The sequence below is a fragment of the Carassius carassius genome, chromosome 15 (genome assembly GCF_963082965.1).
Source record: "Carassius carassius chromosome 15, fCarCar2.1, whole genome shotgun sequence".
NCBI classification, from domain to species: Eukaryota; Metazoa; Chordata; class Actinopteri; order Cypriniformes; family Cyprinidae; genus Carassius; species Carassius carassius.
In genome coordinates this window covers 14,643,334-14,656,645 of record NC_081769.1, presented here as the reverse complement: position 1 = coordinate 14,656,645, position 13,312 = coordinate 14,643,334, and the positions used below count along the sequence as shown (strand labels likewise).

The 13,312-nt window shown below is 35.7% G+C and overlaps 1 protein-coding gene across 1 annotated transcript; it reads right to left on the bottom strand.

Moving 5' to 3' along the window:
- Positions 1-4,033: 4,033 nt before the first annotated feature.
- Positions 4,034-13,261, bottom strand: LOC132158197 (C-type mannose receptor 2-like). The gene is made up of 6 exons (XM_059567523.1): positions 11,718-13,261; positions 11,079-11,456; positions 10,595-10,924; positions 10,454-10,483; positions 9,903-9,974; positions 4,034-4,681 (listed from the first exon to the last, which is right to left on the bottom strand). Exons 2-6 carry the CDS (start codon positions 11,143-11,145, stop codon positions 4,311-4,313), a joined length of 870 nt encoding a protein of 289 aa, XP_059423506.1. The 5' UTR covers positions 11,146-11,456; positions 11,718-13,261; the 3' UTR covers positions 4,034-4,310.
- Between the last annotated feature and the right edge of the window lie 51 nt (positions 13,262-13,312).

Genomic DNA, 13,312 nt, shown 5'->3' with positions numbered 1-13,312 from the left:
TTTGCATTGTTTTAGATTCAACGAACCGTGATTCATTAGTTCAGAACCCATGAATCGATGAACTGCATATCCATTACAAAAGAAATCAAACCGGAATGACAGAAATCATGAATAAAATAAATACGATTGATCAGTTGCACTCAACATTATTGTAACCATACAAACTCTATGGTCACGGGAAGAAGGAGGCGGGAACTGGCGGACAATCAAAAAATAAACTTTAATTACAAAATAAAGACAAAACAGCGCGTCAGCCCCTCACAGACGACTGACGTGCACAAATAAAAAGCAAACACAAACTAAAGCCCAGGCCTGGTTCTCTCTCGTCATTCACTGTCGTCGCTCCGGTTTTATATCCCTCCATCTCCTCCGTGGGACTCGAGACCGGTGGGTCGAGCAGGTGTCGCTCATTTCCAATCACTCCACCGGCCTCGCTCCTGTTCCCACGTCTCTCGGCCCCACCCCACTCGTCACAGTTATTCTCCAAAAAAAAATAAAGTGCATAAGAAAAGACTCTTGCTTCAAGTGTGTTTTGGTGTGAAATTAGGGTGACCACCTGCTAATAAGCCCAAGGGGGGACAAGGGGTATGTTTCTGAGGGACAATGTGGGACACTGCCTTGCGCGGCGGTGCCCCCACCCCATGGGCAGACTCACTGATAGTGGTTTACCCATTTCTAGCACATACCACCTTACATGGTATATTAATAATGCCCTATTCCCTTAAACATGTGTAATTGCTGATGTATGCTCATGACAGAATTGACAGATGCACTTCCACTTACGATTTACTTTAGCTATTTTATTTATTTTTCATTTAAATTTATTCACTTTAAATAAATTATAATATAAAATTATAGGATTAAAATGAATTGTAGTTGCTCAACACCACAGGAACAGTTAAAAAAAACTCACAACTCCAGAGGTTCACGGAACGAGAAGGGGGAGAAAGGATGGTGAACTTGCATGTTAGTAAAGGCAGGCGCATGAAAAAAAAACAGTTTTAAACAGGACACACCTTCTCTTTTTTAATTGATGATGGCGGTGCCTCACTTTCTCCATTTTTCGAATTGGAAAGCATGCATCTAAAAGTTCCTTCCCAGTGTGTCTGGTATGCACGTGTGTGGGCTGTCATGACAACAACGAAAAAGTTGACAACAACCTAGTCAGCAGTTCAACTGAGGGGTTGGTGTGGCAACAGTAGTGTTCTGAACTGTCAAGTAATGTTCGTTTGGCTGCCTGGGGCTCGAGGATATAGAGCGACCAACTTTTTTTGAGCAAGCATTCATTATGCGTGACACAGTCTCAATTTGTGGGACGCATGAATTGGGCTTCAAACGCTGTGCGCACACGCGCTACGCGGGACGGGTGGTCACCCTATGTGAAATATGTCTAGTTAAGAAGAATGCTGTATATGTTTGTGTGGTTGTGATTGTTGTATAGCCTAATGATGAAAATCAATAAAATTATTTGGTTAATAATTAACATTGTGTTGTGCAACAAGCTTCTTGAACAAATATAATATTTAATTTGAATTTGCACAATGTTATCATTTCATTATATTAAAATTGTAAAAGTTATGATTCATATTAAAATATACAAAATGTATTATTACAAACATACAGCCATGTTCAGAATAAGCATATAACAATTAAAGTGTATAAAAGGAGCCTTAATCAGAAATGTGTTCTGATACAGATCACACATTTGCTGTTAATAATTATAATCAAAAGTGCTTTTTACATTATCTTATGAAATTAAATCACTATTTTGCCTTTTCTTCACATGGCAACTGTTCCCGTTGACCCATTTTAAATTTAAGACAAATAAAGAAGGAAAAATACATGATTTCATAGACCAGATGAAACATAATGTAACATTGTGTGTTTTGATTACAGTTTATGTTGGATATCATGTTTACATGGAATAACATGTAAATCTCACAGTATACTTTAAAATGTATAGGATTAAATAAAAGTGCAAGACAAGCAGTTTCTCTCTAACTGCTTCTTCATGGTGTAAGGGAAACAGGTCAATTTAGCTGAAAGGGAATCGTTTAAGATTTTAAAGGGAATTTGAACAGAATCACTGTTTCACAGCTGATCACTGAGACGCCCTGCGATTCACTGAACGAGCCGTTTAACATCAAATCTGCGATGGATATTAATATCCAAAGTATAGTGAAAACACTATCAATTAGCACAGTAACAAGATCGGCAGTTTAAGACATTAACTTGTAAGCACAAAACACAAGATACTTCTCTTGTCAATGTGAATAAGGCTTTATTAGATAAATCTAAGACATATAAACTAATCTAACACATGAACGCACGCACTCACACATTCACACAAGTTGCAGGAAGATTGAAAGTTAGGGAAAGAATAAGTTTAAAAGAATGGAAATGTGGAATCCCAAGTTTACAGCAATACGTTAAATTGCATAGACGTGATCAACCATCAATAACTTAATTAGCCCTCGCATTGAGTTCCTCAATGAGGTTAAAATTATATAAGATACACCAGTAGAGGTCACAGTCTGGAGGTAAAGTTACTTGCGTCTCCTGTGAAAAGGGAGTCCCCTTTGTTGTCGTTGAAAGGGGTTTCCTGATGTCGCTGATTGGCTGGAAGTTCAGTAGTTGCTGAAGTGACGTCTTGGGAAGCCCGTGGCTGGGCGTTGGCTGAAGACGCAGAGTTGTGTGGCTGGTTGAAGTTGAAACGGGCACTCGAGGTCAGACGTCGGAGACTCGATGTTACAAAACTTAACTCAGAACACGAAACTCTCAAACGGAAAAGAAAAGAAGTAAAGTTTGGCGAGACTAGGTGGTGTTTCTTCTCATCGTGGCTAAGTAGCAGCAGGCTTGCAGGCCGAAGCACGCTGGAACAGCGCTCAAAGAACAGTGATGACTAACAGCATGGCTAAAAGCTAAAGCTAAGAAGCAAAGCTAAAAGCTAAAAGCTAAAAGCATACTGATAGCAAAAGCAAAGCTAAAACTAAAAGCATACATGACTAATAGCAGAAGCATAGCTAAAAACTAAAAGCAAGATTTTATGGTGTCCTAAGTATTTAAACTGGCCTGTTGGCCACACCTCAAATGTTGTCTTGACCAATCAGATATTGTCTTGGCTCCGGGGTATCATAAATCATATGTTATCTTATCAAGCATGTGGTCCGTATTTTCTCGCTCTTGCAGGGTCTAATTTTGGACATGATTCCTATGACAAGAATATGATACATTTGACAAATAACTGATGGTCATGACTGTTTCAAGCTAACAGATTCAAACACGTACACACTAAACACGAATATGTATCTTTAAGCTATCCAATAGTTATTAAAAGACATACACAAAAAGTGATTATAACATGATAGTCAAATGTGTGGGTTACACATAAATGAATATGGAGTGAAGCGATGGACTGATATTCATTTATAAGTCCTTTTGAGTTCATTTTGGTCCATATATATGTAGAAAAGACAGTTATTATCTGACAAAGATTTCTGTGGAGACCAGAGGTTCAAAGCCCACCCCCGTTAGGAATTTCAGTCTGGTTCTGCTAGGTGGGGGAAGTGTTTAAGGATATGGTGTATAACTCTCATGGGTTTACATGTGATGTCCAGCGTTGCATTTCAATTACGAAAAACAAATTTGACAATCTCTTCTCCGAATTGAAATTGTCAATAATTGTTCTAGTGGTGTTAATGTTGAAAGCTGTTCTGTGAAAAAGTTGGTTGGTTGGTTGGTTATCTTGCTTGGGACTTGTGGCACAGAATGTTTTATGACCTCCGGTTGCCTCCCTGAGGAATTTGGCTCATGTTTCAACCACAGCCCTGATCGACTCTTTAATTTGTCTGGTTCGAGTCAGATTGGCTGCAATGGTTTTCCATTATTCTTTAAAGGTAGGCGATTTCGGAAAGGTTAGAAATAGCAAGTTAGCTTTGAAAACAAGATCCCCACCCTCCCTGCATAATAACTCTGCAAAGCCACGCATCCTCCAAGACGCATGGACATGCTCCATCAGAGCAGAAACTTACAGTACAAAGCATAATATTACAATAATAGCGCCTTTCTCACTGAAACGTGCTGATGACATATCAAACAGGGTGCTCAGAGGTATGCAAATACATATTTTGACAGGCAGGCAGGGCAGCCTATTGTAATGTTCAGACCGAACATTTTATGGTCCTACACCTTCCACAAACTACGTATAAATACATTTAGACCACTTAACTTAGTGGTTGCAATCAGGATGTGAAGAGACTTTCAACCAACATAACAAAAAAAATGTTTTAACCACATCACCTACCCTGCCTCTAAAATGCATTAGTACATATTTTGCAGATGAAATTGAGTCTTTCACTCTCTGGCCTCCCGACCCAACGGTGCCCTCCAGTGGACTCCATAGCTCCTGACAGCTCACACTCCTCATAACCATGTGGCCCATGACCAGGTGTCCAGTTCTGGTAGCAGCCCGCTTCACTGTTCTTTATCCAGAACCAGAAGTTGAAGGTGCAGGTGTAACGGAGACCCAGCCATACATGAGAAGTGGAAGCCTGAGTGGCTTTTCTTGCTGCCCTGTTCTGAAGCTCCTCACTGTGAATGGAGACCAGGTCCACGTGGTGCTTTCTGCAATAAGTCAGAGCTTCGGTCCACGTCAGTTTCTCATGGACCAGAATCAGGTTATCTTTGGGGTGATTTAGCAAAAATATGGATTATGAGTTGTAAGGGTGACAATAAGGAAAATGGTATGATACTCCATTATATTGTATAACATAAGACAATTAATTTAGGAATATTATTGATTCAACTGCATTGACTTCATTCTGCAACTTTAAAGCAAAATGTTATTTTCCTGTTTATTTCTGTGAAGATGCTTTGACAAAATGTGTATTATATTAAGTTCTAATATAATAAAATTTGACTTGATTTGGTAAATGGTAATAAAATAGTTAAGTTGGCTTGAAAAAGCCAACTTACTGATCTACTTTTTAATCGTATTATTATTTTATATGTACTATTTATTGAAGCTTGAAAATGTGCCTTCTCAGGGAAATTCAATTATTCTTTATAATAAAGGGTGCAAGCCTACTAATAAATAATATAACAATATTACACAAGCAAGTGTAAGGCCAAGCATGTCTCAGGGCAACAAATTAGTGGTGTTTGGTTCCTGAATGAATCTGTGTCTTTTAACAAATCAATTATTCATTTATAAAGATGATCATGTGTTCCTGTCTACTGGTATTATCTGCAGAAATTACACTGTAAAAAATTGCTGTAGTTTCTACAGCAAATTTCTACAGAATTTTACTGTATAAACATTTTACAAGATGCAGCTGTAATTCGCAATGCATTATAGGTCAAATAAGGTTTTACAGTTGTTAACAGTATATTTCCACATCAACTGTAATTCATTTACAAGAAGCAGGTGTTGTCACTGTAGTTCCTGCTTTTTACACTAATATAACTTATAATGTATAAGTGATATCATGTCACAATAGCCTCTGTAGGAGCCATTTGTGACATTTATGTTTAAGTTACTTTAATGACCCCTGCTGGTGAATTATGACTTTGCGGCCTTGGAAGGCCTTGGAACAGAAAGAGTTAAAATTGCACACCTGCGCCAATTAGTGGCATAGAGGTAGACAAAGGAGGAATCCTTGAGGTGTTGGAAAGTTTGGAATTGGATGTTGGAATTGCATGGACGCCAGCAGGCATATGGTTTTTCAATGTATTTACTTCTCGGTTTATTTTTTATTGCAAGTATTGGATGGGTGACGTCGTTCGTCATCCATATTTATGTTTTCGATTTTGAGTTTATTTTGAGAGAAACAAAGAATAAAACGAACAATCTATTGAAACTCCTGAGGCGTCCGAAGTGACTTACTGGAAGGCACTACATAGTTGAAAACCTCTGCTATTGGAAAGTGAAACCTGCTGCATTGGAACATTGAAAGTCACCTGCGTTTGGAAAGTTTGATTTACGGATTTACCCTTAGGATACTTGGAAGATTGGGAGCTGCATTCTCTAAAGTATGTGGATTATACACGTTTATGCTGATGACGTTAACCTTTATCTCCTTGGACGTTTGTGAGTAAAACGCTGAGTTGGAGTGAGCCGCTGCGCTCATACAATGACTTTGAATGTGAGCCGTCATGCTTACATCACAAACTGAACCTTTCATTTGCGTTTGTTTTCTCATTAATGTGTTGACTTTGAAATGCTATCGATTTTTTTGTGTTGAACTTTTGAGTTAATCTTTGAAAAAATGTCAGACAAAGAAGGGCCTGAAGAGCAGGATTTGTACGAAGAAAAAGAACTGTTTAAGTTAATTGCAACACGTAGGGGGAAGCTTGGTGTTTTAACACGCAAACGAAATGAAATCAATAGTCTTATTGAAGCTGGACAGGACAAAGAAACTGTTAGGAAACAAGTTAACTCGTTTGATGGATTTTTCGCTGAGTTTATTAGTTTGTCTATCCTGACATTTAGACAAGTGGCCTTGGTAACTTCTGTGCAGTAAACTGGGAATTGCTATAATAGCATACCATATTTTCCGGACTATAAGTCACACTTTTTTCATAGTTTGTCCTGCGACTTATAGTCAGGTGCGACTTATTTATCAAAATTAATTTGACATGAACCGAGAGAAATGAACCAAAAGAAAGCATAATGTTTACTCTTGGTTCTTGGTTCTAAATAAATGCGACTTATAGTCCAGTGCGACTTATATATGTTTTTTTCCTCATCATGACGTATTTTTGGACTGATGCGACTTATACTCAGGTGCGACTTATAGTCCGAAAAATACGGTAGTTACACAGCAAAATCCCCAGTGTTAATTTAACACTCTGAGTGTGGACACATATAAACACTGAAGCAGTGTTAAAAGTAACACTGAAGCAGAGTTGAAGTTAATGAGATAATTAAGAAGTTAATTGAGTTATGATTGACCATTATTGAAGACACCTGATGTTAACAAGCAGAATCACCAACCGAGAAAATCACAATTTGTGTATCACCATTATAGTGGTCAGTGTTTGCTTTAGTTGGTATCTTGCCTTGTAACTTCTTAATTTTCAGATTTGTGTGTCAAGCCAAGAGCAAAAATCATCGGGTGGTGATAATTATGTTTTAATGTAATTGTTGCTTGACCTTAATCATTGAACTCATTTACAGGCCCTTCTCTTATTATCGCTCATTATTGATTGTAACAGCTTTGATTCCACAACAAAAGAGTCTGTATTTTCTATACATTTTGTAAGCATCTCTTGTGATACTGTGATTTTTTTTTTCTTTTTATTGAAGAGTTTGAATTTTAGGCACACACAGATAACAAAAATCAGCATATGAATCTTAACAACGGTGACAAACAGCATATTCAGATAAACAGATCTACTCTGAACGTCACAAAACTAGATATTATAAAAGCTCATAATTTATTTATGCCGCAATGCATGATGGGAGCCATGGATGAGTTTTTATTGGCTACAACATGCTTTTTTGATGGTCACCGTTGTTGTGATGCTCACGCTGATTCTTGATGTCTGTGTGTCTAAACTAAAGAACTCTTTCTTTATGTAGAACTAACTTTTAAAAACATGTCATATTATGCCAGAAATGCTGGATCACTTTTTTATGCACCTAATTTATATACACAGTAAAGAAACCTGAACTCAGGCATTCAGGTAACTCCATGAAAATTAGTCCAAACCACAATCAAGTCCATAAGATCGCCTTGGCTCTGGTCTGTTTGTATGCTTCAACTCAGTTACCACAGCCACACAAAATCTCAAGTTAATAACTGAAGGGTCAAGACCAACTAAAGCAAACACTGACCACTATAATGGTGATACACAAATTGTGATTTTCTCGGTTGGTGATTCTGCTTGTTAACATCAGGTGTTATCAATAATGGTCAATCATAACTCAATTAAATTCTTAATTATCTCATTAACTTCAACTCTGCTTCAGTGTTACTTTTAACACTGCTTCAGTGTTTATATGTGTCCACACTCAGAGTGTTAAATTTTCGATTTTTGGAAGTTACATTTTCTTATTGAGAGGATTTAAAGTAGTGTTTACCTAACTTTTATCATAAAGCCCAATGCGAACGATTGTCATAGTAACTACTATCTGTCGAAATAACTGACGAACAGCAAAATATGTGAAATTTCATTTGTTTATATGTGTTCATTTGTTTATATGTGTTCAACTGTCCCATATTGGCGTGACGCCTTACTATAATAAGTGAAAGACATCTTTATATCCTCGACTGGACAAGTTAGCCTGATTTAAAAAAAAAAAAAAAAAAACACAGAAAAAAAAGACTGAGGAAGCATCGAAACGCAAGACTGATTCTGATTATATTAACGTTTCATTCAACATCAAAACAAGCTTCACGGCACACATAAACTCCCGGTTTTCATCCAGAATATCTTAAATTGTGTTCCGAAGACAAACGAAGCTTTTACGGGTTTGGAACGACATGGATGTAAGTGATTAATGGCAAGATTTTCATTTTGAGGTGGAGTAACTTTTTAAATACTGGTAAATGCTGATTGTATTGTATAAGTGGCATTTTGACATTTATTTTATTGAGCTAGTTTCATTTGATACATAACTTTATCCTGATGCTTTTGCTTGTTTTTATGTGCAGATGTTTTCTTGGAATCACAACACAAACAGGAATATTCTTAATTTAATAGAACATAAGCTCAAACAACAGAATTTGTGATTTAATGTTGATTCCAGCATTTTATTTTAATAATTTTCTTTAAAACATTTTTTTTTTTTTACAAAAAATATGCAAATTCTGTTGATTGACCTTCATTTTTATAGAAAGTTAATTTTCTACTCTGAGTATGGCTTATTTTTTTAACATGTATTTGTAGTTATTTGTGTTGCTGTGTTATTTTTATGATAAGATTTTAACTGTTGAAAGACTGACATTTTTATTTTACCAGTAAAAGCCTTGCAATGTCTTTCTGCCAGTTTTAATAAATACTTATTTGCAACATCATTGACTTTATTCATTTTTATTCATTTGTAAATGTATTAAGATAGAGCTCATGATAATGCATTTATATCAGTATTTTATAGTTTCCTGTTAAAATTATTCTTTAAAGCAGTTTCATTGTTAAATTATTACAACATCATATTGTATTTAGGGGTTTTTACAGGATTTTATTGGCAACTTTTTTGCCAGGTAAATACTGTACTTTAGTGAAATTACAAAATATTGCTGTAAAATATATTTACAGGACTTTGTTGGCAACTTTTTTGCCAGGTAAATACTGTACTTTAGTGAAATTACAAAATATTGCTGTAAAATAAACTACAAGTTAAATTCAACGTTACTGTAAAAAAAAATACTACAAACTACTGTATTTAACATACACTGTGCTTTGGACACAAACTTTCAATAATAAAAAAGTTATTTGACCCGTGTTATGGTTTTGTATTTATTTAGACTATTTGAGCAATATAAAGTTGTGGCCTAGTGGTTAGAGAGTTTGACTCCTAACCCTAGGGTTGTGGGTTTGAAACTCGGGCCGGCAATAACACGACTGATGTGTTTTTTTTTACAGTGTACAGCAATTAACTGTAATTTGCTTTGCAGTAATTTCCTTTAATCCATTTTACAGCAATTAACATCATTTTTACAGGATTTTATTGGCAACTTTTTGCCAGTAAAATCCTGTAAATTATACCGTACATTTTTTACAGTGTATGAATAAAAGCCCCACTAATAATACACAGATTATGAGAGTCTGTCTTGAACATGCACACAAGCGGAAACATGACACAAACCCTGAAAAGTCTTTGCCCAGCCAATCAAATTCAAGGACCCGAATTAACTGTTGTAGTAAACACAGGATCAGAAATATTCAGAGTGTCTTACCTTGCTCTGCACCTGTAGTGAGTATTTGCGTTGGTTGTGTGCTTCTGTTTCCCCCCTCAGTATCAGTAGTAGCTATATCAGTGAGAACATTTCAGTTAATAAATTGCATAGTTAATTCTTTAACTACTTTAAACGCGTTAAAAGGTTCAAAGGATAGTATGATTTTGACTGCAGTTTTAAATGATACTCCACCCAAATATGAAAATTCTGTCACCCTCATGTCAAACTTTATGCATTCTTTCTTCTGTGGAGCTTAAAAGAAGACAGTTTGAAAATATTTTTATTTATTTTTTAATTTTTAATTATTTAATTTTATTTTATTTTTTATGGGCTTCTATGCTGCATAATAACATTGTTCAAAATGCCTTCTCTTATTGCTCTGCAGGAGATAGAAATACAAACAGACTTAAATAAATGATTAAATAAAATATTTGTGCTATAAAAAAACTTAGTTACATTTCGTCCCCAAATTGTCCATCCCTATTTGGAACCAATTTTTTTTTTTTTGTGTGTACTATCCCTTTAATGTTGGTGTTGGCAATATACAGTACCTGGTTTAGTAGTTGATTGAGATTTCAGATCTGTAAAGGAGTCAGATTAGATGCATATTATACAGAGATGAAGGAAACTGAATTATTCTGTCTCATTTCTGAGCAATTTTTAAGACAAAGAAGAGAAAATGAGGAACGCACCACCATGACAGATGAAGGGCTGAGTGGTGTTACACTGAACGTCATTCCATTTCCCTGTTTGGTTCACCATCACTGTAACACAGTCGCGGTCTCTTCTGTTGTTACTTAACTGACTTGAATTCCAGAAACGGAAAGAAGAGCTGCTCTGATCCGACCACAACCAAGGGTCTTTAAATAGTCCAATCCATACATCTTTTTTTGCAGTCTTCTTGACATCTTGATTCTCTGAGGAGTTTCTGACATTCACTGGATCTGTGTGAAAAGTTCTGCAAAATTCTTGGGCCTCCCTCCAGGATTTGTTCTGCTCAATCAGGACATACGTTTTAGTGGCTGTAACAGACATATGACAAGAAAAAGACATGAAAATAAGTATATGAAACTGGAGCACCATTGTATCTTATATTAAATGAAGGTAATGCTGTAAACTACAGTATGTATAGTCACAATACAATGAACAGACAATAGTACAATAAAAAAATCTTACCATTAAAGCAAACAAATTGCCTTTGTGTATCACAGCTATCACTAAACCATTTCCCATTGGTGTCCATTGCAGCACAGCCCTCATTATTATTTTTATCTGGTTAATTTTCTTTCCAGTCTTGGAATGTCTTTTCGCTGTACACACTGTCTGGCAGGGTCCAGTGCCATCGGAACACTTCACCTCTATAAAGTCCAGTATACACATCATATGAATTATCAGTTATGGTTTTGAACAAGCTGTTCATCTCATCTTCATTATTCACAGTCGCCAGGTCAGTGTACATCTCATGGCAGAATCTCTGAGCCCCAGTCCAGTTCTTTCTGATATTTATGAAGTGATACTGGTGAGATATTTGACTTGATGTGAAGGACAAAAGTCCTGAGAAAAAAAATAAATAAAAAAATAACCATGCCTTTACAAAGAAATATACCAGCACATGTACCACACTGTAATTCATTGTAGGCCAAGCACGACAAACCTCTGAAAACATCCAGGCTACATGTGGAAATTTGAAAATTTAAAAATGTTTTTGAAAAGCTCACATTACAACAGAAAGAATAATTAATTTGTGTCCCTCTTTTTTTTTCAACAGGTCAAAAACAGGTAACATATAAATCCATGTTTTGCTTAAACACTTACCAAAGACAAGAAGGAGAAAGTAGACCATAATGTTGTAATTTCAGGAGCAACACTGAGCTCAGTGTGTGAGTATCACATGGTCCATACAGCCTTCTTTTCCTCCTTTTAAACACAATCTGACACCATCAAATCAAAATCACAAGTTGACATGGCACGTAATGTCATAGTTCTCAACTCAAGAAAAGTAAACTCTCTAAAATCCCAATTAAAGCATAACACTTACATGTGACAGGATATTTCAATCTGGAATGTAGAAATATAATACTTCCAACAGCTTAAAACGTCCTTACTCCTTGATTGTGTGATTGGAGTCTGACTGTTTTAAAAGCAGTCTATGTTTTAAGAATGTTGTTTAGCCTGTTTTCTACTCTACCCTTGAGAAATAAATGCTGTCATGTACTCCCACAATCTGTTGCAACATATTTCACTAGTTTAGAATGAAGCTGCTGCTTACAGTATTGAATGCCGAGTACATATTTTCAAAGATAATTATGAAGTTCCTGTGACAGTTGAAAACCGTTCATGCGGGCATGCATTCTGTGTGGGAATGAGGGTGAACAGGTCACGCTGAAGATCAGACTGAATGCAATTTCACAAATGAGGAATGTGTGTGGGCCTGGGCCCTAAACAGTCTAATAGATACTTTTTTTTTTCATAAGAAAAGGTGGCCCGTTCACCATATCTCCTCAGATGACCCTTCTGTCTAGGATTTAACAAAATGTGTGACTATTCAACCAAGCAATAGGGCAAAACATCATTGGGTTCTCAGAAACTGCTAAATACTCATTAAAAGAAATGTATGAGAAATTTGCTAAAATGTGGAAACCAATAAAATATGTGTTTTAAATGTATGTTAAGATATATGAAATAGGTACATATATTCATGTACATTTTTACTTAACCCTTTATGGGACTAATTGTGAATTCACAGCTTGAAAAAAAAAAAAAAAAAAACAATTGACTTAATATTTTGCATGTATTATTTAGGACAAAATATGTCTGAAATTTAAATTCAAATGCATGTTCACTATATGAAAAGAAGTGAAAGGGTCTTATTGTTTCCATTTCCTCCTGTGCTGCTTTATTTGATTTGTTTGAAAATGTTGAACAATTTAAATGCATTTAGATGCAATTTAACTGAAAGTGTTTCAAAGCATTAAAACATCTTCAGTGTCGTGTTTCATTACTATAAATTTATATAAATATATAATTTGTATTTAGCCTGGTGGTGCCTTGAGAGTATATGAGCTAACGTGCTAATATAACATGTGGAAAATATATTTTAAATTTACTGGTTAAAATGTTATGGGGATGTTATCTGACACTACTAAAATGAAATGTTATTGGCTCTACATTATTATTGTATTTTAAATGCAATTTTCTTAGCGCCATTTAGGCTACTACAATGTCCCATAGAGAGCTTGACTTTATATGATTTTTCTCCTTTGCACTATATGCAGTATATTTTCATGAGAAATAAAAGTGTCTTTCTATCATGCATGAATTTAATAATAATTAAAGAGAAAAAAGCAGAAACCTTTATTTGTTTATTCTAAAATAGGCCTAATATTTGTGAGGCGTTCAGACCAAATGAC